A 26,452-nucleotide genomic window follows, 5' to 3' on the forward strand; every position below is an offset into this window, starting at 1 on the left:
CATTTACTATAAGAATACTTAGGACATTTATGTATATACATGTATTCCAATATACAATTTTTGCACTCGAATTATGAACAGAAGCACAACTTTGTCGTTTATAAACACTGTCGTTTATGAACCAATTTTTTTACATTGCCAACACTGAACCGGCAGTAGAGGTTTAACTTACATGCTATTTATTTATGGTTAATTTGAATAAAATATCTGAAACTAAGGTTAATTGTTTTACAAATATGTGGCCGGATAAAATAACGCAATACGAATGCTCATTTGAAAAAATGCATTTGGCGCGCTTCTAAACTTGTGCGAACTTTTGCAGCACTATAAAATTGGTGGTCGATAGTGATGCCCGTTGTTTGAGTACTTGCTAACACATAACGAGTATGTCAACAAAATCATGATTTTGCAATAAATCTGTCGTTAGAATGTAAATGTTACATATGAGGCTGTAAATATGGGATGTTGAATAATATTGGTAATCACTCGTAGGGTGCCAAGACCTGAACTGATTTGGGGTTCTGATGAAATTCATTCGTCGCGTACCGACTACTCGATACAAAAGCTCACAACACTGCTGCCAGACGCAGCCTGGCAGACGCGACCTGGCAGAGTCGTCCAGCGTTCGACCAATCAGCGTTAAGTTGTCTGCATTGTTAGGTCCGTGGGCTACACTGCGAGTTCGATCGAAACAGTTCGATACGAATCTCTGAGGCAGCACATACCGCTCAGTAACAGTACATTTATTTGGCGTGCTTTAATCTGAATCAAAAATACGACGACGACAAGTGCGCTTAGCGGTAAACACAAAATTTCTATACACAAACACAATATATCATTGGAATTTCTGTGAATACTTTATTGTTAAACAGCAATTTTAAAATCTAGTCTCACAAAACTTTGTGTCAGCAATATTTTTTTCGATTTTTTTTCGTTGAACCAAAAAGAAAAGTGCAAGCGCAGTGCGGCGTGCTAATTTTGTATTGCGTGCAAAATTGTTGCAAAAAGGAGTTCATAGCGCACACATGTACATGCTAACATACACCTCCATATACATACCATCATCAAAAGAAAAAGGAATTTAAAAAAAAAAAAAAAAAAACCGAACACCACACACATACTAACATTTACACTGCAAACCAATTTGCAGAGGAATTTTGGCAAAAATCTTCTGTTCGTATTGAAAAAGGCCGTTGATATACAAATTTTGATTTGCCAAAGTGAGCAATTGATGCTACACTAGCCGCCAAAACGCACAGAATATGTCTTGCTTTATTCCTCTACAAAGTGAGAAAATAAAATACCGCGCGCGAATCCAGAGACCAAGTAGCACTATACTAGCAAAATCTTAAACAATTACTAAGGTGAGTGTACAAAGGTGAAAGTTTACCTATAAACATGCATATACATTCTATTTTTGCAATACATATGTACCCATGTCTATGTATAAAATGTTGTGCGGCTTTCAGAAGATTGCCGGTACGGGCCGGTGACTGCATTTTCTTGACATGTGAAAATTCCTTAGCACTGACAGCAGCGCGCTCTGTTGTCCAAAAACTGCAATTGCGCTGCCCACGTTACCCGGCGCCCACGCACTTAACGGTGCTTTAGCAAATCGTTGCTGTTTTTGCCGTTTTTGTTTTTGTTCAAATAGTTTATAACAAAAATAAAAGAAAAAAATCAAGTTTTTCGAGTTGACGTCATGGGCAGTCGACGAAAGTTGATTCCGCAATTTGGGTTTTCGCCTAATCTGGCGCTTAATTTATGCACGTCTTGCTTGCTGTTGTTGTTATCGTTATTGTTCTTGTTGGTTGATTGGCTGGCTTGCTAGTTGTTTGGTATGTGTTTGCCTTTGCCTTTATATAGGCGCAATTTTGATCAGCGCTTTCCGGTTCTGCCATATGTCAGTCGAACATACGACAATACAAGCAAGCTCTCTAGGAACTCTCTAGAAAAACTTGTCAAATGTCCGTCTGTCTGTTTGAATTTTTGTGTGTGATAAGTTAAGATTTGTTTAATGCTGATTAACTGGTGGGAAGGAAAAAAAGCGTAGTAGCAAACAATCGAAACACGTAACTAAAACATGTGATGATGATTATGAGAAAAATGGTGGGAGAGAGTGGGTGGTGATGGTGGTGGGTAGCAGCAGAAACTTGAGATAACTCTTAAATAAGTGATCTCATGGAACTGACACTCATACGCTATATAATCAGACATTCTGTCAGTCAGTCAGTGAGATTTTTGTAGGGGGATAAAGCATAGTTTATTCCATAGTTTTTGTTGTTGTTGTTTTTGTTTGTTTCGTGTCGCCATCATCAATCATTTGCCTAGGGCCGAGACAAGAGACACAAAAGTTTTGATCGAACGTTAAGTGTTAGACAACAACTAAGAATAAATAAACGGAGAAAAAAGCTTGATTTTATAACTTCTTTCGCCTTCCTAAACATGAGTTTTTTAAGTGAATGAAATGCTTTTGAGTCAGAAGTTCTGACAATTCACTTCATTCCCAATCCAGACTCTGGGCTTATATTCAATGTTATTAATTCAGGTACTTCTTAGTTACTTTTTTGTTTGTTTCTTAATAATCAACCATTTTGCAATCTAAATCTACATCTGTATATCTGCTTTAAACACTGAAATGAGACAGACAAAGTAAACACAAGAAATTTTAAAAGTTAGTTTACGATTTAATATATATGTTTTTTTTGCCTTTATAGAGTTGAGTAAACGTTTCTTTTTGTTAGTTTTTTCTATGTTTGTGTGAAAACTAGCTGAACACTAATTGTCCGAAATATTGAGATTGTACTGTATATTCGCCCTTATTCTGAACTACCTTTTCCAACTTATTAGTTTCTTATAAGCTCTATATAAAGTAGTTCACTTGTATTCGAAAATGAATGCCTACTTCAGCTAATTGCGAGTAAGTAGGTCCTCAAGTTTGTTCTTTCTCTTATTTTCCGATCATGCCTTATTAATTGGAATTAGAGACTTAATGCCCTATTTTATAGTTAACATAATTGGCACAACCTGGCAATTCCTATATCAAGGCTTATGTGGGATTCAAAATAACGAGCTGCAAAAGCTGAATTCCAGAAGCAGAATGCCCTTCAAAATGATGTGCGTGTGTGTGTCTTCTGTGTTGGGGCTTAGCCTGCACTCAAGTGAGATTTTTCTTAACTATGTACTTTTCTATGCAAAGCACTCATCATTTCTTCTTGCTTCGAAGTCCGACTGAGTTGCTTCCAGGCATCTTTTTTATTATTATTTTTTGTAGCCTAGCACGGCATGCATAATAAGCTTTCACCTGCTTGCGACATTTATGCAGATGACCCTTCCCGTTCCGCCCCTTCACCGTTGCACGTACATATATTTCGATTCCTCCGGCGCTCTGTAAACATAGGACTGCTTTACAAATCCGTTTGCCACCATAGCAAGTCCTAAGGCCATTGCCATGAATATCATACAACTACATATAAGTCAGTTCGAGTATATATACTCGTATATATTCGCACCTGATGCAATGCTGTCGAAAACAGTGCGGGCCCCTTGCTTTTGGCCATAATTAATGCAATGGACTCACACACACACGCACACACACATCCATCTAGTACATTGGGGCCCACAATGCAATTACAAGATGCCCAAAAATAGAGCATCCTTTTACTATTTGCTGCGGAAACTGCCATAACAAATCATTGCAGTTTGTGTTCATTTATTTTTTATTGTTTTTGCTGTTGCTGTCATTTATAATTTAATTTAAACGCCACTTCCCCTGCCCCTGCCCATCCTCCTCTAAACACAACTAGACACTGTGAAAGTGCTAAGAAGCCGCACCGAAGGGGTGAAGAGTATATTAACAGATAACAGGCAGCAGGAGACGTGTCAGACACCATTTTATAGAGAAAAGAAGAATTGATGTACACATGTCTGTCCATGTCTGTTCGCCCGTATGAACCTCCAGAATTTAACAAAAAGGTGTACCTGTTGGAAACTTTTTGCTGTGCACACCACCACCCATCTATCACATATCCAATATATGTTCAATTTAATGAGCTTTGATTCTGTATGCAACACTAATTAAAACAACAACAGCAACAACAAGTACAGCAGCCACAAATGGAATAGCAATCCCCTCTCAACGCCCATCCTTCCCACAGCTGCCATTTCACTGTAAGGGCCCTTCTGCTACTCCTGCTGTCTATATCTGTCTGTGTTGCCTGCCACGGCGCATGTCAATGCATTTCTAATTGACTTAATCATTTCGATTGCATCGAGCATTCTACTCCCTTATCCTCATCCTCATACCTCTTCCTTTCACTAGGTGCGAGGTGGGTGGCGACTCCCACTTGCACCAAAAAGATATGATTGTGTGTTTTTAATGTTGCCTTTAGACGCATAACTTTAGAGCGCACTGTTTTGTTTTGCTGCTGTTATTGTCTTTGGCTTTACCGAACTCTGCCTGCCATTTGGCATTTGCTGTTTTCTGTTTGCAACATTTGCTCATAATTCTGACCTCCGGTCCTCCCACAACCCCCACCCCAGCTCTATGCGTCCTTTATTCAGACTCCTCCAAGCGACTGGCGCATCCTTTTTGATTTTGTTTTGCCATCGTCGTTGCGCTTAAATGAATTTCCATTAGTTTCCAACGTTCCCTTTTTGCGTGGCGTGGTTGCAAAAGCGAAAGTTCTGCTCGCCCGTCCTGTCTCTTCCACGGGCAAGTATTAGTGCTTGCAGGCGTAGCTATGTATGTGTGTGTGCACGTCTGCGTACAATATGGCTCAATATAATATAAACACCAATTTCCATCGTGTCCTTTTATAATATAATATAATTTGTTTTGAGTGTTTTTAGTCAGGTAGTGGGAGCGCAGAGAATATTGATTCTATTTGTTCGGAACATATTCGCAAATTTTTTTTGATAAACCATAATTGAATTAAAATCTAAACAAGGACATTTGCCATAAAATGAAATCTAATTTTCTTTACAATGTTCGCTTGAAGTTTTATCTTTAGGGCATGAAATCCCACCAGAAAAGAGTATTACGACGCCCTACATTTTCCATTTGATGTGACTGTTTTGGCTTCTTTTTCTGTTTACTTAGGAATATCGTCAATATTACTATCAAACTATATGCAATTTTTTAATGGAGAACTGCTCGAAAACGATCCTTAAAAAAAAAAAACAAATAATAAAGTACGTATCTTTTTTGGTTAGAATTTCTGAATTTGAGGATAGTTTTTGTTATTTTTTTGTTCCTAGTTTTATGCAGTTTTATAGAAATGAAATCAAAACTGAATTAAAAGGATTTCTGTGGAGTTTTAAAGATGCATACATTCTATATTTCTACCTCCCTTCCTTATTTTTTCCTTCTTCCACTTATTTCCATTATGAGCAAGGCTTTAAATAAATGTTTTTATTTTTTCCCTACAAGTCATATATGTACTTCTTCCTAGCTATTTTTTATTTCGTAAGCCTCAGAGAGGGAGTTGCATATCATTGAAATTTGTATTTATTATGCCAAGGTATAACTTGTAGATGCAAGATGAGATGCAAGATATATGTACTTCAAGAATATCATGAGGATATAGTATGTATTGCTGTCAAGCCATAACTTGTTGGATGTAACTATTTGGTTGTGTCGAAATGTGTATTGTGGCTACTTTCCATATTTTTATTTGTGTGCTTTATTTTATGCCAGCAACCTAGGCATATACTTACGAACCATAAAACATGTACAGAGGGTGTTTCGTATTTGTCGTTTTTGTCCTTATTGTTGTTGTTGCTATTGTTGTTGTGGGTGTTGTTAAGCTTGTTTTGCTTTGCCTATTTTATGCAGCAGTGGCCAAGCTCTTAACAGCATTTCCTGCTTACCATTTTGGCATTTCCGTTTGCATCGCCAACTTATAGAGAGTTAGAGAAGAAAAGTGGGAGGAGGCTGGTAGAAAAAAAAAGGAAAGGAAAGGATGGAAGGAAGGAAGGAAGGGTGTGTTCGAATGCTGGCCTCGGCCGGATTCCTCGGAGAGCATCGAAGAGTAGGCACTTCTGTTTCTGTTCACAATTTAACAGTCGCGTCTGTTTTGCGCTAAGTGGTGGAAGGTGGCCTCCACAAGTATGCAATGGATTAGAAAACGCGCTGCAATATCAATAACAGCGCAGCGTTTTTGTTGCTGTTGTGTTGCTTCTTGGGGGTACTGGTTCGGTTGGTACACCTTATCAAAATGCTTCGAAACAAATTGCCATGGCAGCGTAACTTTTGTGCGCTTGGCCAGAGAATTGAAAACAAAATCTCGCACAGAATATGCAGCATTCAAAGCGGGAAGGTAGAAAGAAAACTAAAGCTCTGAAAGACAGTTCACTGAGTCCAGTTTTTGTTTTGTTTTGTTGTGTTCGTCTATTGGTTTGATGCGACGTGTATAGAGAGTGGTCGAAGGGGGGGGGGGGGGGGGGGGGGGAGCGGTAGGGATAGCAGCTCAGAGTGTGCATACAAATGTCGAGCACACTTGGCCCAGCTTGTTGTGTGTCTGTGTCTATTGCTATTGTTGCTGTTGTTGTTGTTGTTGCTGTTGCTGTTGCTGTTACTGCTCTAGCTATGGCCTGTTTGTGGTTGTAGTTTGTCTGTGGTTTTTCACCCTCTCACTTGGGCCCGCTGTGTGCATTTCGAATTGCATTTTGGATTATATATGTAGATGTGTGTGTGTGTGTGTATGCGAGTTTGCAGTTTTCACTCATGGCTAGGCGCCCATTTTGTTCAACATGATGGGACAACTTTGGTTTGGTCTTGTGCGGTTTTGCCACCTGAGAAATCTGAACAAGCAGCACAACAACTGAATGGAGTTGTGTTCGTTTTGTTCGTTGAACAAAAGTTCTCGGGTATTTGTTAGCTGTTTGGAACCAGTACGCTGCTTTTCATCAGAGATCAGCAATCTGCGCCAATTTAATTATGATTAAGGAGCCCCTATTTAAGTCTACAGGATGCCTCAAATAACTCAAAAGAAGAAATTTGAAAAATTAATTTGTCGAACTGCACTTTGTTGATTAATAGAACAGAACAAGACAGCTCTCTTTTTATCTTAGACTGATACAATTTGTTACTTCCGACTAAAGAGGCCTTCGAATAATGACTAATGAACTTTCACAAATTGGGAGCCGTCTCAACTCATTTAACCCGAAAAAATTAGAAAACATTATGTGTTCTAAATGCTTACATCTGTGATAATGTCATATTACTGGACCTGTAATCATACAATTACTGCAGTACTAATTGGTTAAAATAAGATAACATTTTATAAATTCGAAGCTATATAAGTTCGAATTATATTTACTTTGCCTTTAAAGTGCCAGCTAATCCCCTAAAAAGTATTTGATTCTTTTCACAATTAGCGAACCGAAAGCTTTAAATAAACTCGCATTTCTGGCCAGCTCTAGTTTCTCAATCTGAGGCTAGTTAGGTGTAGCAGAAAGTGAGGTTTGACTGTGGCCAGTCCTGTGGCTAGTCCTGCTGCTGCTGTTGCTGCTGTTGCTGCTGCTCCCTTCATCCATAAAATGTGTTGCTTAGATCTAAGGCAGGCACACAGAAACATGGCTTCAACTATTCATCCATTTTATTTCTGGCTTTTGTAAATATGCAAGTGCCCTAAAAAGTATGCAATGAAAAGTTGAATGCATAGAGAAGATGAGCAACACACAACAGCAAGAACATGAACAGGAATAACAATGATTATAGTCCATTTGTGTGCCATAAGCATAATGTTAGACAAGTATGCAATATTTATTTGTTCAAATACGAAGCAGCTCTGAAAATGTTTCTCATGTCTGTGCTGTGTTTGGTGTGTTGTCTGCATAGGTTGCCTTGAATTTGAATTACGTCGTACACGTTCCTCCTCCACTCTCCCCACTCTCCCATCTCTCATGCTCTTGCTCTCTTCCTTGCTACATTTTAGCTGCTTTTGTCCTTGGTATTCTGTGGTATTCTCCCATTTTGAATGTCGTCGCCACTTCTGATGCTGAAGCTGTTGCTGCTGCTTCTGCTGCTACTGTTGTTGTTGCTGTTGCTGTTGCAGCAGCGCTCCCTTCCAACAGACAAGGCCACCAGTATGAATGCACCGCTCTCTTCTCAAGCGCGCTCGCACACTCTCACTCACTCTCGCACTGTCTTTCTCCCTCTCTCTTGCGCTGTGGCATTACATTGCACGCTAATTGTTGTGTGTGGGCGTCTCTCTTTGTGCTGTGGTCTGTCTCCCTGGGCGTGTGTTTGTAAACTTATTAATATGTTGTCCATGACTCTGATATTTGATTTGCAATGTTGTGCTGTCATCGTAGTCGTCTATAATTAAATTTTCCTGCTGGCTGATGGCGTCCATCGCCTCACCACAAAGCCAGCGCGCTGTCGTTTCTGTTTACTGCGTGGCGTCGTGTCCCAAAAAGTATGCTATAATTCTTTTAAATAATTTTTGATATGCAGCTACCGTTGGTGTTGTTGTTATTTTGGTGCGGCTGTTGTTGTTTTTGGTATGCTTGCTTCGGCCCGGGCTTTTCATTGCGCCTGCGTATGCCCAGCTGCAACTCAAATTGCGTTATGCTTATATATATATATATAGACACACACACACATACACACATGCATACATATGTACGTATATATGTATGCATGTATCTGTGCGCTCATGCTGCAAACTATATTAAGCTTTTGATTGTCATGGCTGCAGGCAGGAACGTTGCCACTGCCTCGACCTCAGCCACACCATCGTTCGTTGCTGCATTTATGGCCACCACATGGGTCAGCAGCTGCAGTTGCCATGACAGCAACAGCAACAACAACCACAGCAGTCCCTTTAAAAGTTAATGAAATCCTTTGTTGGCATAGAATAAGCAAAACACCCACTAATTAATATGAAATACACGTATGTACACATACCTATATAGATTTGCTTTTGCGTCGTTATTAATGGACAATTTTTCCATGCATGTCCACCATGCAGCTTTCCTCTTTCTCTCTCTCTTTCATTACAGAGCTCTTGAATCATCGACTAAACGCATAAATCAGTGCAAATATTAATAAATAGCGACCAAGAAGCTAAACAAATACCAGTCAAGCACCAGCAACAGCAGCAGCTACAACAAAACAAAAAAAATCCAAAACAGCAAAAATGTCTGATCGCAAAGCTGTCATTAAGAATGCTGATATGAGCGAGGAGATGCAGCAGGATGCTGTGGATTGTGCGACACAAGCATTGGAGAAATACAACATTGAAAAGGTAAGCCTGATTATTAAATACTATGGGGTGTGTGTCGGGAAGGTTTCACTATAAAGCGTGCGTGTGGGGGACGATGGGGGAAAATCTGTATGCATACAACAGGTGTTGAGGATTATAAAAGCTTTTGTTGTGCACCATCACCAGAAGCAAAAGCAACAGCAACAGCAGTAAGCAACGCAAACCATAGACGGCAGCAGTGTGAAAGAGTAGGAAAACATAGGATAGGGAAAGCAAGGGCAGCAACAGCATGCCAATTATCCTGATTTGCTGTAATAGAAGACAAAAAGCGTTGCTCTGCTCTCCTCTGCTCTGATTAAGGGGGCGGGCGGGTGTCGATGAAATGCAATACAAGCGCCAGAAACATGCATTTTCTTTTCACAAAAATTGCCCGATAGCTGCACTTTAGATACATAAATGCATGCAACTTGTTTGAGGACCTCGGGCAGGTGAATGGCACTAGATGGATGGATGAAGGATGCAAAATTCCATATACGAGTACGAGTGTGTACGAGAGAGCTAATTGCATGGCATTCCATCGATGAAGTAAGAACCAATATAAAGTATTGTTTGCCGCAGAATACTGATATGCACGACAGAGCAGGATTTGAATTTATTGGTCGAAAATATTTGCAATGCACTGCCAGTGGTGGTAGGAAGTGACGAAAATTCAATTTGCCTTTGTTTCGCTACAAGAAGAGAAGGAAAAATATCTGTAGCATGCGAAGTAATTTAATTAGGAATGTGTTTTGTCTAAAATGCCAGTGGAAACAGTAGAGTGCATTTCTCACACCTTCACATCCTGTTGCCAGCAGTAGGTAACATTAATTCAGTTTTTGATGCAAAACTGGATGACATGCATGAGGACGAGAAGAACAAAAAAGCTGTCGAGGATTCTGCTGCCCTTCAAATAAAATAAACTTTATCGGCAGCACAGATTTCGGTTGAACTTCAGAATGTAATCATAAACGAATTTAATTTCTTTAAGCCGATCACCAACTGAAATAACTAGGCTTTGTGGAGAAGACTTTTTAGTATAACCTTGCACTCTTCAGCTGAAAAGCTGTTGATCTAGTCTAGTTATTTTTAATCTAGTACTTATAATGAGACCATTACGAAAGCGCGTCATTGAACGATATGTGCTCTAAAGAAATAAATATATGTATGCTTGCTTATTTTTGTAAAACTAGATGCAGCTTTAATCATATAAGCCATTGAAAATAATCATAAAATGCAACCAATAATAGATTACATGTTGGATTTCTAGATTTAGTATAAAGTTTGGTGAACTCTTCCAGACTTTTGGGCAGTTTTCTCAAATTTTTTTTTGGTGAACCGTCTTTGGTATTTTAAGTTGCTAAAGGGATATGTATTAGGCAGTAGATAAAAAATACTTTAAAAATTAGATAAATATGCAACAAAAACATAGTTTCAGTCTCACCAGTCCAACAGTCCTTAAACTAAAACTACTTACCATATAGTGAAGCGATTGTCATAAAACGTCAGAGTATTATGAGGCACCATAAAAAACTGAAACATTTTTGTCATTTTTGCACTACAGCTATATATAAAATTGGAGCTAGATATGGTTGGCAATAAACTAGCTTTGTCCTAACCATACAAGTCTACCTTATATATTCCAAGATGGGTGTTCGTAGCAGTTTTCGATGTTCATACGCATGGACAGACACACAGATGAACGTGCATGTCTATTTTGATTTGAATCGTCATGCTGATCATATGTGTATATATCTTTAGAATGTGGCGTTAAGAATTTCTGATATACCTTTTCACCCTTCGGCGGGTGCAGTGCGAAAAAAGATCAGTTAACCATTTCGAAAAATAATCAAAAATCCAAATGGGTTGCAGAATTTAATACTCAATTCGAAGATCTCCCTCAATTAGGATTCATTTTTTCTCACAAGCTATCGCGTGAGTTTCTTGCGTTTTGGAATTTGGTTAATTTGGATAAAAGGCTCTATGAAAGCAAGCAGAGCTATTGAAACGGTCTGTTTCTGTGATTTTATTTTAAATTAACGAGTAAATAGTAGTTCGTCTACCTTTCAATTTGTACTTCTGGCTAAGAAATACCAAAATAGCATTGTTAAATAGCTTGCTTGTCCAATAATTTTACTGCGCCTGGCCTAAGGACGAACCAATTCCATTCCAAGCCAACGCGCTGCTTCGTTTTTTGGATGCGATGCGACAAGTTATGTGCGCTTTGTGCTGTGGCTATTGTTGCCATGTTTTCGCAGCTAAACTCGGAGTGTTCAGTTCAGCAGCGAACACTAAATAGATTGACAACAATGGACTGCTGCCGATATTCCATTCCATTGATGATGGTGATAATGATGTTGGTTACAGGATGTGACAACGTTGCCTGAATGCCATAGACGAAAAATTGCAACATTTGGGTCAGAGTTGCTGAGATGCTGAGCCAGGCCAGGCCAGGCCAGGCCAGACCAGGCCAGCAACACGAGCCAGTAAATATACAGGAAGAAGGATTATTCGTCGACACGATGTTTTGTCCTCCATGCTGACCTAACCGCACACTGTTGCTCTGCTCGTATGTCCTTGCGTGCCTGCCTGCCTGCCTGCCTGTGCGAGTGCGTGCATGTGATTTTGTGGTTGGCTATTGCGTTGGCAATTTTACAACGCTGCGGTTTATGCCCGGCTCTGACAAAATGGCCGACCATCATCATCATCTATGGTGGTGTCGTCTGTCTGTGTGGGTGTGTGTTTTCTGCTTGTGTGTTTTTGTGTGTGGGCGCTTTATTCTCTATATACCTTATAATTTACTTACTTCTGCATTCGATAAACTGCATTGTTGTTCCTTAGAAGGCCAACTATTGTGGTCTATTCTGATTGAAGCTTTTCCCATTACTCATGTTTTATTAATCGAACGTAAAACAGCTTAGCGAAATACCTCTGATATTTTATAAATAGAATATGGAATTTCATTATATAGCCAAAGCTGTGCGTGTCAAGTCTGCATTAGACAGCCCATTGGTATTAGTTACATCATCGTTACAGGAATGCTTGCTATCTTAGTTATTTACTTTTCAGTCATTTGGAATTGTCTTAAAATTGCGTTCTCGCTATAAAAGAATAAGCCTAAGCAGCTGAATTTTATGATGGCTACTGAAATGTCCAGCAAAAGCTATTTTTGGCAAGGCATTTGACAACAATTGGAAAAGGCAAGGTAACCCAAGATGATACTAGAAGCGAATGTATGTAGAAGCCTTTTTCTGTGGTCTATATAGAAAAATATAATTTGATAATCATCTGAAATAATTGTTAAGCTTTAGCCAGTTCAACAAAGCAGAAGAACACTCTCCGATTAGAAGGACAAATATTTGAATATTTTATCTTCTTCACTTTCTGGAACATCCAATTTTCTTGCGTCGTGCACTATAACCGTCGATAATCATCAAACATAATTTCAGCTTAGAATTCTAGTGGGGTCACCAAATTATTAAATGGCTTTGTCAGTCAACAAAAAACTCTTTTCTTCGAATAGTGCGAAATCTCACGAATAGCAGAATATTGACACTTTCTTAAATGTTCTGGTAACTCACTAGCACTGCAACATTCCATATTTATTTAAATTTGTTGCATGTTACCAAAAAATATTTGATTTTTCAATTAACTAATGATGTAAATATGAGTGGCTTTTCTTATCAATTAGTTTTCTATATTATTGGAATAAGCTGATATCACTGAAATGTTATGTGAATGAATTGCTTGCAAGCGCTAATTGGCTAGAGTCGATGCATTAAGTGCACATCAATTCAAGAAACTAATGATAATAATATAAATATGTATGAGTTAGTCTTCCTACTTAAATCGGATAAGCTGATGCGTTTCTCAGAAATCATGACAAGACCTAGTTGTATATCTGTTATGAGTGTTATGTGAAGGAATTGCTTGCCAGCTAATTGGCTAGAGTAGATGCATTAATTGAGCTCCCTAATTGGGTGAATCCCCACCACCACCACTACCACCACCATCAGATACAACCCTCAATTTATTAAGGTATATCCATCCATCAATTCGTTTACTAACTGGCCAATCCTCTGTGCCTCGGACTATCAACAGTTGTCATGCAAATGGGAATGTGTGTGTGTGTGTGGGTGTGGGTGGATGGGTGTTTGTTATGGTTTGGGTGTATTCTGCAGGCTATAGATTCTGTTGTGTTTGTGCGTTCGTGCGTGCCTTGGCCCGCGAACCCAGAAGGACTAAGGCACAGCATGTGGAGCGGAACAGAAAAACTAAAGCTGAGAGCAAAGACTGCGGGGCGGCAGACCTGCTGCCCCTAAGCTTTCCACATGCTGTATGGGGCACGAATGTGCTTAAGCCAAGCAACAAGAACACCACAGCAGTGGTAACAGCAATAGCTATAGGGGACCTACAACAACAACAACAACATCAACAACACTAACGCTAACAACAATGTCAACAAAATGGCAAACAAAATGAAGAAATAAAGAATAATCAATACACATTGGATGAAGGCAGCAGCAGCCACAACAACAACATCAACAACATCGATAACGCCATTGATGATGCCAGTAGTGGCTGCAAAAAAAAGCACTACAAGAAAATTATACGTTTATAATGTAAAGGAGCGCAAGGGACAACTAAAATTGTGCCGCTGAAATCGTATAAATCAGTTCTTCCCCCTTCATTTAGAGATTACGAGATGCAGATATTTTTTAAGTAATTGTTCGATATATAGTAGAAGGGAGAACAGTTTAATGTTTATTGCCTATTTTAGAAAGAATTTTGCAAACCCAATTGCTACATTCTTGTATTTGCATTACCAAGATTTATACATTGATCCACAAATCACAACACACCTTACGATGCCCCGTTTATAGAGAGAAAGAGTCTAGCTCCTCCAAATAGCCATCAATCACAGACAAATCCTTTACCATCGAGCCATATTTTCAAGTTTGGGAAAAAGAAATACTCCCAATTTATTGATGGATTGTGCGGCAATATTTCTTCTTCTTGATTTCACCCTACAAGTATACTCGCCATTCCTTGTATTTTCTTCTGGGAAGATTTTCCTTGCCTGGACATGGAACTGCCTTCGACTTCTTTATAGCCATTATATTGTTTTGTCTGTTCCTTCGACTCTGGGTTGAAGTGATGTTTCAGCCCTGGCTTTGACTCGACGTGAAAGCTCGGCTTGATTGAAACAATTTTTAGGGATTTTCGGCAATAATCGTCCTGCCACCCAAAATTTCACTGTTGCAAACGAAGAAGCAGACTCCCTGGGAATAGAATCTATCTCTAAATTTGTGGTGGGATTACAGATGGGAAGGACGTGTTCATTTGTCCGTCGCGGATTCGGACCCGTAGATTGTATAGCATTTAATCATAAAAATATGCAAGAATTTAAAACAAGTGGCAAATTGTTCTTGTTGTTGTTATATTCTTTCTCTAAGTGTACAACAACAGCAACAAGAAATGTGTGGCAGGCAGCAAGTGGACACCATGTGGGCGGGTTATTGTTGTTCTTGTCGCCTGTCACAGCGGCTCGTTGCCTTTGTCAATGCGCTTCATTGGAAGGTGAGCAGCAAGAGTTTTAGCATCGAGTGATGGTCTAAAGAGTGGGGGTACCTTTGTGTGTTGGACATATTGTCAATGCCAATGGCGCTCAACAGGAGCCCTTGAAAGTGGCAGAAGCGAAAGAGAGCAACTAGAAATCACAACGGAAGTGGCAATGGGTGGTTTGGTGGTTGGCTGCTGGTTCACTGTTTCGGTGGTTCGTTGGTGGGTGGCCACTGACTGCTAATTGAGAGTGTACAGGGAAATAAAAGAAAGCAGCGCGCTACAGCAGGCGTACATCAAGTTCAAGCCTTAAAGTATGCTACACACACACACACAGACACACACACACAGACAGACACACGCACACATCTCGCACATCTTCGCATAATGTTGTCAGTTCAGCGCTTAGGGTACTTTCTCTCTAGCAGCATAATATAAATACACATTTGTGCCAACAAAGTAAAATGTATTCACTTTTTAGCAATTTAAATTGTTGTTTGTTGTTGCCTGTAGAATGAGTTAATGTGTGTGCTGAGGGGGGGCGGGAGGAATGGGGGGTACAGTCGAAGAAATGCAGGTCAGTGCTACAATTCCATTGAAAGCAGCAATGTTTGAGTAAAAGCCGAATAATTTAAAGCTCGTCATATGCTAGAACACTGCCAAGGCGATCGCATTGTTTCCACAGTCCTCTTTTCGCATACCCCACAAACTAATTAGTGGCGAAATTGGCGTTCACATTAAACCTCTAGTGTTGCGGCACCTAACCCTCTAATTATAATGTATATCTCTAGCAATTGCTCCTTAGAATGTCTAATAGTTTAACATATCTGGAGTCAGTGCAAATGTTCATAACTTAAACTTTCTTTAATACTTGTTTTTACCTTAACCAAAGTTATAATGTATTCTATCCTACTTACTAGTCTCTCGTTTTATAATTATGTTTCTGATGTTGTGGATATACATACGAGGAACATATATTTGATGAATAGAATCTATACAAAAGATATGCTTATCCAATACAAGTATGTCCGAAATTTTGGCAATTTGTTGGGAGGAACTAGTAGCTTTAAAATAATTCGTAAATGCGATTGAGGGATCGGCTTTATAATTATATACATATAGCCCCATTCGTTTGTACTAAAATACAAATAATAAAGTCATCAAGTTTTATTCTTTTCTGTGACAGGCACGTCCTTTCCCTCAGATCAGGTATAAATAGTGTCGAATTGAAAGTTGTTGTTTTTTCGTCACTAACCTAGATTGACAGTTAACTGTAGACCTTTTTCTGCATAAGGAAATAAACATAAAACTGGTCTTTAAACGGAGAAGAATGGTTGTCTTTAGAACTGTGCTTATAAAGCCCAACATGTATTTTCGCCACTAGCGTGGATTGGCTAACAAGTTTCAACTGAACTTTGAATAAAAACAATAACTCAATTCTCAGTTTTTTTTTCTCTGTACGTAATGACAAAGCAATTTTGCTTCATTCTTGTTGCTGCCGCTGTTATCATTGTTTTTTTTCTTTTTTCTTTTGTGTGTGCGTATGCCGCCTACACACACTCACACACATACACACATACACACACACACTCACACACATACACACACACACACAAAACGCACGCACGCCCGCGCACACAAACACTTTGATAAACAGCCACCTGACGAGCCGCGTCGAGCTTGTGCCGCTTGCTATAAATAAAATGTAGTACAGAATATTATAATGTACATACACACACACACATATACACAAAACAGACAAGCCGATATTACACACACACACACACACACACACACACACACACACACACACACACGTTCGCACACACACCAACAGCAACAAAGTGCGCGATTGATTGCCTCTCGCTGTTGCTGTTTCTTGTTCTTATTGCATAATAATAAGTGTGGCATTATTATTACGCTGCTTTGTAACTGTGTGTGTGCGTGTATGTGTGTGTGTGTGTGTATGTGCGTGTTAGGCTCACTTGCCTCCCTTTCCGCACCCTACCTATCGCTCTATCGCCCGCTCTCTCTCCCTTTTTGTGAACGAAGCGCCGCTCAATTTTGTTGCTTGTCTCTTAAAGCTTTTTATGCCAGGACATCGACACATACATACACACTTACCAACACACACACACACACTTCGTACATACATACATACTGGGAACCAGCGGCAGACACTAAACCAGACCCGCCATTTCAAACAGCCCCTCCACCCACCATCAATCCACCCGCTACGCTCGTTTGTGAGAACGCGCGTTCTGGTAATTAAATATGGATTTTTTCTTCTGTTTTTGTTGTTTTTTGTTTTGATTCTCTATTGGGTTTATAATTTGGTTGTTGTTGTTCTTGTTGTGATTTGTTTGGAAAATGTATTTAGAACTTGTTGGTGGCAATATTTTTGGTTACCACAGTCTGTGTGTTTTGTGTTTGAAAGTGTTTTTTTAGTTTTGTTGTTTGACATTTTGTAATATTCAAATAGAATGTTTGCGTAGTGAGCAGAGATCGCAGAGGGGGGAAACTTTTGGGTTTCAATAAGCATATATACGTACATCATATACTGCATATACAAATATTCACATATATATAAATATACTATATACTGTGACATATACAACACATTTACATTTATGTAAAACAAACAGAACAGATGCAAAAAAAATATATGAAAGGATGGTGAGGAGGAAGCGCTTATGCTTTAATATTGTGAACTTTATTTTATCACTCATACGCAACGTTGTGCAGCAAAGTTGTTGGAAAATGTATACTCACAGCGCACATATAGAAAAACTTTTTAATTGCTTGTTATTGAAAAGAGCGGAGCTGAAACGCTTATACTATATAAATAAAAAATTAATATGAACAAGAATTTAATGCTAGAGTCGCTCTCTTAAATACTTAATCCTGTATAACATACTGCATAATTGGCCTATCACGATGAGACTTGGAGTTAATGGTAAAGCTCAGCATGTCTTCCAAGAAGTTTGCGTACTGCTTATCGTCCTGGGCACGTAAGAGCGATCGGTGCGCGCACTAAATTATCAGATTTTTGAATGTTGGTAAGCAGTTCCAAAAAATTCGGTAGTTTTGGACAAACAACACTAATAGCTGGGGGTTGAAGTTGCATTGGAAAGATAAAACATGAACTCTATCTGTCTGAAGCTTAGGAAAATATGAAACATACATAGTTCAGCAATTACCGCGTTCTTAACGTTCATACGCAGCTAGCCGAAAGACAAATAATATTCCCCCACCGGGTCGGAAACGTTAATTAGATATTGTTGTAATTTGATTAGATTTCTCATACTTAGGCTCTTCTTGCTTATAAGATGTTTTTTGTCATTTTTGTATATTTTCTTCCTATGTCGACAGTTAGTTTTTGAATAAAATAAAATAAATAAAATACAGACGGATGGACATGACGCTATCGAGTCGTCTTGTCATACTTTTCATACTTACCTTCTATATACTAGAATTAAAATTTGTTTTCATAATAAAATAAACTTCCATAGCCCTCTAAACTTTGACATCACTAGCGCTCAAAGTCGCTAAATATATTCTAAAAAAAATACAATCTGCAATGAACTGAAGAATCAAGAATCCGCCGCCAAATCGTAATCTTTATTAGTTTTATTTGAATTTCGGTTTATTTTGTCCATTCTAAAGGGCTAACAATGCACTCGTACTTATATATTTATGTCTATATCTATGTATATACTTGTACAGTGTGTTTGGAATGCTTATATTTTTTTTGGGTAAACAATACTAATAAAAAGAAAACATAAAGAAAAAGTTAACGATGAGTCGGAAAAGCTGTCAGCTCGTTTTTTAACCTACTTTTTGGCTTTCCTTTTTATTACACTAGTATTTTATAGTGAGTGGCGGGTGCTGCTGTTGCTGTTTTTGTTGTTATTGGGGTCTTGACAGATGCGATATTAGCAGATTCTCAATAATCTATCATGAGCAGCTGTGGGTGGAGGTGGAGCGAAGGAGGGGGTGTACGGGTTTAACACGCATTAAGATGGATGAGCAGTGAAGGGGGTGGGGGCTGAAATTTGTGTAACCATTAGATACGTCAATTTTATAATAGAGAGCCTGGAATTATTTTAAACGGATACACACACACACGCTAATGTTGCTGAGGAACTGTGGTAGCCATGCCACCAACACCAACACGCTCACAAATAAATAGGCTCCCTTTTAAATACACGCACACACACACACACACACACACACACACACACATACATACGCATAGCAAATTATGTGTTGTATATTTTTAGGGGCGCACAACCTTTCGAGCGGCTTAAATTTTATAGTCTTTGTGTCTGTTTCTGACTCTGCCGCTCACTCGTTGCCAAGCTAAAGATGAGTGCGTGCTTGATTGAGTTATTTCCGATAATTCTGTACGATCTTGAGGTTCAAATATATAGTAGACACGTGTTAGCCAAAGTTCTAGTTGCCATTTCTTTATAGTTAAGGCTCAGTTCTTTGTTTTGGTCTTATTTTGGTTTGCATTTAAAACCAGAAGGATACCAACTGTTGGAACTTCTTTCAAGCTTTCAAGCTGTTCCGAAAAACGTAACCTTCTCTAAAACAAAATAATAATTGCTGGAGCACTAATAGTCTAACATTAGGAGAGTTGACATTGTTATGGGCTGTTTGAAGCTACCAAGTTGATTCCAAAAGTGTCAACCCTGTCTTGGAGTCTTCTATTGGGATGGCCTTCTATAGGCTTCAAAACTATCAACTAAGAGCCCCTCATCATTGGAATGACCTCCCGGTGGCTTTCAAGCTGTTCCCAAAACTGAGTTAACTTTGTCTAAAAGAGTTCTGGACAACTAAGAGTCTTTTATTGGGATGGCCTTTTATAGGTTTCAAAACATTCTCAAAACTGACAACCTTGTCTAGCCTTCAAAACATTCTCAAAACTGTCGACCTTGTCTAAAAGAGTGCTGGACAACTAAGAGCCCCTCCTCATTGGAATGACCTCCCGGTGGCTTTCAAGCTGTTCCCAAAATTGTGTCAACCTTATCTAAAAAAAAATAAAAAGAGCTCCTAGCTCCATTGAGTTGGTGATCCCGATCGAAAATTGTACTCGTATTTCAAATTGCAGCTAAAGCTTAACTGTATTTGGGATTGTTTTGAAACCTTTCTGGCTTTTATTACATATTTCTCGTAAATCACGCCTACGCTCACGACTCACGCGCATCACTAGCGTGCGCTATGAATGTGTTCGTGTCTGTTTGTATAGTCCCCCACCTTTGCCTTGGTTTCGGCAGCGATTTAAAATCCAAAGCCCGAAATAAGCTTACAAAGGAGGCCAAAACACAACAAACAACAGTACAACAGCAATGCCAATAATAACAACAACAGCAACAACAAGAAGAAGCAGAAGAGAAAGACGAAGACGATGACGAGAACTTGGCCAAAATGAATTCCGGCATTGGTGGCTTTGACTTTGGCTTCGACTGCGACTTCGTGTGTTTTAAAAATAAATTTAATTAGGTTTTTTTTTGTTCTTCCTTTTCTTTGCCTTCTTCTGTTACCTTTGACTTTTTCTCCACCCCTTCTCCGCGCTCCCGCTACATTTGCAAGCGTTTGTTTGCTTCTGCATTTTAAGTTCAATTTTGGTTGATTTATTTACACTTAATTGTTTGCAATGTGGCCAGGAAAGAAGTTCCTAAGTGGTGGACCTGTATGCGCGATTGCGAGTGCGAGTGCGATTGTGTGTTTGTATTTAAATTTGGCGCATTTTGCGATCCAAATGTTTAATCAATATGCGGCAAAATATATCGTCAAGTCGGCAGCGTCGCCAGCGGCTGTGGCAACAACGACGCTAGCGTCAATCAAATTGACTTTTACAATATGTTGTATAGCAACGTTCCATATATATTGACATGGAACACGATTTGGGTTGGCTGGTTAACTTGTAGGTGATATGGATTGCAGTGGAGTTGAAGCAAGGTCTGGGTATCGGTTGGGTGCGGATGGGGATGGGGATGGGGAAGGGCAGGGAAGGCTATCGCTCAAACGAGCGAACTCGTTTCTGTTCGCGTGGGCGTGCCACAGATTTAAGCAATATACACATATCCTTAAATACTATAGTGCTGCAGTCATACTATGTACTATATATATAGAATTGAGGACATTGCTTTAATGTTTGCCAATTGATAGATGAGAGACAAAAGTACGAATAAATGTAATCTCTCTAAAAGCTTGAAGAGAATGATAATAATATTATTTAATTATAATGATATTTAATTAATAGCACTTAATGGAAAGAATAATTGTATGCAGAAAATACATTTGTGTGTAGTAGTTTTCAACAACGCGAGATAGAATAAAGGTGCTGTTGTTTTTTTATACCCTGTACCCGTAGGGTAAAAAGGGTATATTAGGTTTGTGCAAGGTATGTGACAGGCAGAAGGAAGCATCTCCGACCCCATAAAGTATATATATTCTGTATCAGCAGGACGAGAGAAATCGATCTAGACATGTCCGTCCGTTCGTCTGTCCGTCCGTCTGTCTGGATGAACGCAAAGATTTCACAATCTATAAAAGCTGGAAAACCCAAAGTTGGCAGCCAGATTCTCCTAGGTCCGAGAAAGGACGAGTTTATTTTATTTTTTGGAATTCCCCCCTCAACGTCGGAAGATTACCTGGGTGCAGGGTATTTCACTGTCGGCCCTGCTCGACTGTAGCGTTCTCTCTTGTTTTTAGTTCAGACAGGCAGTGCATTAAGTAGAAGTAACTGCACTAATCTTTAAAGATCTCCTAACAAATCCTTTGTGAAGGAAAGAACTAATTTGTGTGAAAACAACAACTCGCACTAGGGCCGATGATGTCACCAATTGATTGGCCATTAGATTACGTGAACTTTCAAATGATTAGCCATTAAATCAAGTCGATTATCAGCTGAGAAAAGCATAAAGGAACAAGCAAAGCAAAAGCAAGCACATTTTGATATTAGAAGAGCAGACTAGCAGTAGAGTAACATTCAAAAAATGGTTGAACGGGGTCGTCGGCCATTGTCTCAGAGGTGAGACAAAGGATATAAGTACGCCAAACAATGTGGCATTATTTCCTTTCCTATATAGTACATATGTACAAACAGTTTGTCAAACCCTGAACGAGCGCTGTCGCATCGATTCCTATACTCGTACTCGTCTTTTGTGCGACAGTCGTGTCGTCCTGTCACTAAGTTTGGACAGTTGTGGTTGAGTGTGGCAAAGTGGCCGTGCCTTTCCATCATTTATTGTGTTGTAGGGGACGCTGTACTCGTAGTTGTTCTTTTTTGTTACTGTTTTTGTTTTGTTTTTGTTGGGGCGCAATGCATGCAAGCTTCGCGACTTCAGGCTCAAATGCGTCTGCCCGCCTGTCCAAAATATGGTCTTGATTATATTTTTGTGGAGCACAAACGGAACGTCAAACCAAATGCCAGCACACATGAGGTGCTCCTGCTCCCCGACCCGACCCGACCCCTCATGTGAGATTGTTCAGTTTATTTATATATATATATATATTTTTTTTTTTGGCGTTGCCAAAACAAATTTTTGCTGCTTGCTGTGTTGTTGTTGTTGTGCTTCGTGCGCTATGCCGCTCGCAACCAAATTGAATATAAAACAATCAACATTATTGTCGTCTGACATGACACGAGACACGAGACACGCAACGACAACAACAACAACAATGGCTCAATAGTGAAGCAGGCCTGCTGGAGATCGCGACAGCACAATAACAACAACAACAACAGCTGTAACAGTTGCCGGCACTCAACTAAATAAGTTACGTTTTGTTTTATTCTCTCGTTCTGTTTTTGCCTCACTTTTTCCGCACTTGCGTCGGTATTTGTCTCCTTTTTATTTTTATTTTTTTTTTGTTTGTATTTTTTTGTTTGCTTTTGAGGTCACTGGGTTAAGTTTACGACTTGGCACGCACGTACCTCTCCGCCCACCCGCTCCTCCCACAGCCACCGATTTTACACACCCCAGCAAACAGGCCCAACCCAAGCTATAATCCTTAACTTACTCGCACACTCCCCCCCAAAGGTGTGCAATGGCGGAAGAAACAACTTTCTGTTTGCTTCAAGCTTAACACCACCCGCTCCTTCGTCCTCGCCCGACCGACCGTTACCGTTTGCTGTCTTTGTCCATGTCTGCCTTTCAAAGGAATCGCGCAAGGCAGCCGACAAAGTGATGAAATGGTCAAGAAGATGTCTATCGATTGGGGATATGATGGAATGTTTTTTGTTGGAAACACAAATAGGCTTTGTTTTATAATTCGAAAATAATTAATAGTGGTGGGGATAAACCAAAACCACATTGCTGAGCAGAAGCGCTGGAATGAAACTTTAAATACAAACGACAAATCTCCTCGACACTTGAGAAGAAAGTCCGAATTCCCTTTTCAACTATCAACATATAGTGAATAAATGAATTCAACAGGAATACTTGAGGAACATAACCTCGGGGTCAGCATAAAACTTCTTTAGAACTATTGCTGATATGAAACTTTCACAGAATGGATAAAAATAATTTAAAAAAAGTGATCACATAAGGAACGCCATTTTGTTTTCCGCCACCTGATAATTCTGTTTTTACACGGGTTTGGAAATTAAAAATGTTATATATGGTTACATAAATTTATTCCATTTAGCACGATTCATTTTGCATAATGCATTTCTATGCATTTTTTTACACGGTTTTATTTGTACACGACTTTTTTAGGAACCAATCTACCGTGTAAAAACAGAATTAGGCGTATTTATAAAGTTTTCATGTCTCCTAACAATGTAAATGCTTTTTAGAATAATATTTAAACGAAAGTTGATGGAATTTTTGTAGAACCTGGTGGAAGAGCCCATCTGGAACCCTAGAAATTTCAAAGAATGCAGATAGAAAATAGTTTGGAGCTCACCTACAAATACTATATACACGTACCACATACATATCTTCCAAAATATTTCGAAGAACACTACGAAGAAAGCGGACTGGAAATAAACATTTGCAATGCGAAAAATATTAAAAGTTTTATTGTTATATTGCAAGAAAGGGCTCTTTTTAAATAGAAATTCCAATAACTGGAATCTACCCTTTCTAGCCAAAATTAAAGCTCTCTTCACACTTTTATCATCATTTTTCCACACTATTCCCTTTTGCTCGTTAAAATAGTTTATGTTCACGAGCCGCGACCTTTCAACATTTTTATGGCCGCGGCTGTGCAAAAAAAAATATTGCGTATTTGTTCTTTCGTGGTCGACCATGATGGGGGCGTGTATGTGTGTGTGTGTGTCTGTGTGTTGGTTGTTTCTGCGTGGGCGTGTCCGATTCTTTTTAGCCATTGTATTCTTGCGTTACTGTGTGTGTGTGTGCGTTTGTGTTTGTGTCTGTTTACATAACCCTGGCTTTAACCGCCAAAACCGAAACAGCTGGCAATGACCTTTGACATTCATGCGATGTTGTCGTTTCCTTTTGATAGTGGAGGAGACAGACGATAATGATTGTGTGACGATTGAGATGTTGAAGAGGGCCATGTGATTGATGATATATTCAATGCATACACATTACATACACATACACACACACATATATATATATATATATATATATATACAAACATACATATGTATGTATAGTATATATGACAAATGTGCAATATTTGCCAGCTTGTCTTTTGCAGTTTGCAAGCCATTGCAATAACAGTGCTTCACAAACTGTGTTTTTGTGTGTGTGCGCGTGTGTTGGGCCGCTTTAAACTGCTTGGATATTGCTTAGTCAAGCAGAGCAGAACTACAACAACAAAACTAACTCATTAGCACAAAACTTGACGCGCCATAAAAGTTTTATTGTTGTTGTTGCTCCTACTGCTGCTGCTGCTGCTGCTGCTGCTGCGCCTCCCTCCCTGCCACTCCCTCTGTTTTGAGGTCACATTTTTGGGTTACCCCGGTGACAGGCATTTAGGAGCGCTGCTGCTACCCTGTCTTGATTGCTTGGGTGGCAGTGTGGTGGTGTGGTGGTCGGCGACTCTTGCGGGCTGGCTGGCATTTTTTTTGAGTTGCCACCGCCGTTGACGTCGAAGTCGACGTCGTCGTCCCCGCCGCCGCTGCTAATTTCAAAACAGTTAGCAGCCACTTAGACATTTGTTTCCGTGTCGGCGCCATTGTCAAAGTTTCTCCTTTCGTCGTTCTTTTTTATTTTTATTTTTCTTTTTGTCGTGCATAGGTAATTGTTCTTTGCTTTACTTTACTAGCAAGCAGAAAAATTGGCACTCCTGCTGTCTAAAATAATAATAAATTTTAATTAAAAATGAAACGAAAAAGACTCCTCCTCTTCTTTGAACGGGACCTGAATTGGTCGACTATTATAAATTAAGTTGAAGAACGAAATAGACTCCTCTGTAAGAAGTTGGCTGACATTTCAAGCAATAATATCTTGAAGGAGCAGATAATTGCCACAACATCTAGTGGTTATCCAACTAGAACCTTATTCGTCGAACGTCGCCTACTTAGCTTAGCAGAAAATTATTGATTTTCTACCAGACCGGAAGTTAACTGTGTTTGTGCATTGCACTCAATCACAACTGTCGAATAATGCTGTTCGATTCTATCAAATGATATCGTCGAAATATGTTAAACACAATTATTGCCCATTGGCTGTGCCAGCACTTTGTTAAATCGTAAAGCGGAAGCGTCGAAGAATGGAAAGCGTTTACAAATAAATCCGTAAATATGGTTGGTAACTGGCGGAAGGAGAATCGATATAAGCTGGTCCGTGAATGTGCCCGAGAAAGCGAATTCAGGATTTCTCCCCTTTTTTCGTATTTGCATTTTGGGAATATCGTAAATGGGGCTTACCAATCTATCATAATAGAGTTATGCTTAAAATTGTCTTTGAAAACTTGTATTATGGTTATCTGCGTAGAACCTCTCTCTTTTATAAGGAAGGACACATATTTTTGGGGTATAAAATACCACAAAAGGACGCAGTGCCTTCTCCGTTTTATTTCTCCAATAAAGGGGGAGATGTCTTTAGTTAAGTTATCTTTATATGGAACACAATTTTAAAAGTAGTATTTTAATTCTATTTACAGGATATTGCAGCCTACATCAAGAAGGAGTTTGACAAAAAATACAACCCAACATGGCATTGCATTGTGGGTCGCAACTTCGGCTCGTATGTCACACACGAGACACGCCACTTTATTTATTTCTATTTGGGCCAGGTGGCCATTTTATTGTTTAAGAGCGGTTAAAGTATTGTCGAGTCGGATGAAGTGGTGGTAAGGAGGTTGGAGGAGCAACAGCAACATGAACAGATACAGCAACAACAATTACTACTACAACAACAACAACAACAACAACAACAACAGCAACAAGAACAGAAGGAGGAGAATGTTGGGAGTGAGGAAGGACAGCAGCAACATCAGCAGCAGCAGGGAGAAGCATTAGAGATGGTGACGGGGGAAGGGGTGAGGGCATGGCAAGAGATGGAAAAACAACAACAGCAACAACACAAACATGTCACGTCTGTTAATGAGCTAAATAATGAACAGCAGGGGCAGCGCAAGGAGCAACAACAAAGAACGCAACAACATCAACTACAAGAAGAAGGAGCAGACGGAGCAGAAGGAGGAGGAAGAGA

General features: G+C 39.4%; 1 protein-coding gene across 2 annotated transcripts; it reads left to right on the forward strand.

Annotated features, from left to right (window-relative positions):
* The first annotated feature begins 697 nt into the window (after positions 1-697).
* Positions 698-26,100, forward strand: LOC115627917 (dynein light chain 1, cytoplasmic). 2 transcript variants are annotated; one of them, XM_030523811.1, is made up of 3 exons: positions 698-800; positions 9,010-9,254; positions 25,902-26,100. In XM_030523811.1, exons 2-3 carry the CDS (start codon positions 9,147-9,149, stop codon positions 26,061-26,063), a joined length of 270 nt encoding a protein of 89 aa, XP_030379671.1. In that variant the 5' UTR covers positions 698-800; positions 9,010-9,146; the 3' UTR covers positions 26,064-26,100. The 2 variants fall into 2 exon arrangements, with proteins under 2 accessions (XP_030379671.1, XP_030379672.1); XM_030523812.1 differs by lacking the exon at positions 698-800 and adding an exon at positions 907-1,027.
* Positions 26,101-26,452: the final 352 nt, after the last annotated feature.

The sequence above is a fragment of the Scaptodrosophila lebanonensis genome, unplaced genomic scaffold (genome assembly GCF_003285725.1).
Source record: "Scaptodrosophila lebanonensis strain 11010-0011.00,11010-0021.00 unplaced genomic scaffold, SlebRS2 tig00000098-arrow-pilon, whole genome shotgun sequence".
NCBI classification, from domain to species: Eukaryota; Metazoa; Arthropoda; class Insecta; order Diptera; family Drosophilidae; genus Scaptodrosophila; species Scaptodrosophila lebanonensis.

Bases quoted from the DNA above. Each gene is read 5' to 3' on its own strand.
- LOC115627917 (XM_030523811.1), top strand. From the start codon at position 9,147: ATGTCTGATCGCAAAGCTGTCATTAAGAATGCTGATATGAGCGAGGAG. The intron at 9,255-25,901 runs GTAAGCCTGATT...TTCTATTTACAG, and splicing joins AGAAATACAACATTGAAAAG to GATATTGCAGCCTACATCAA.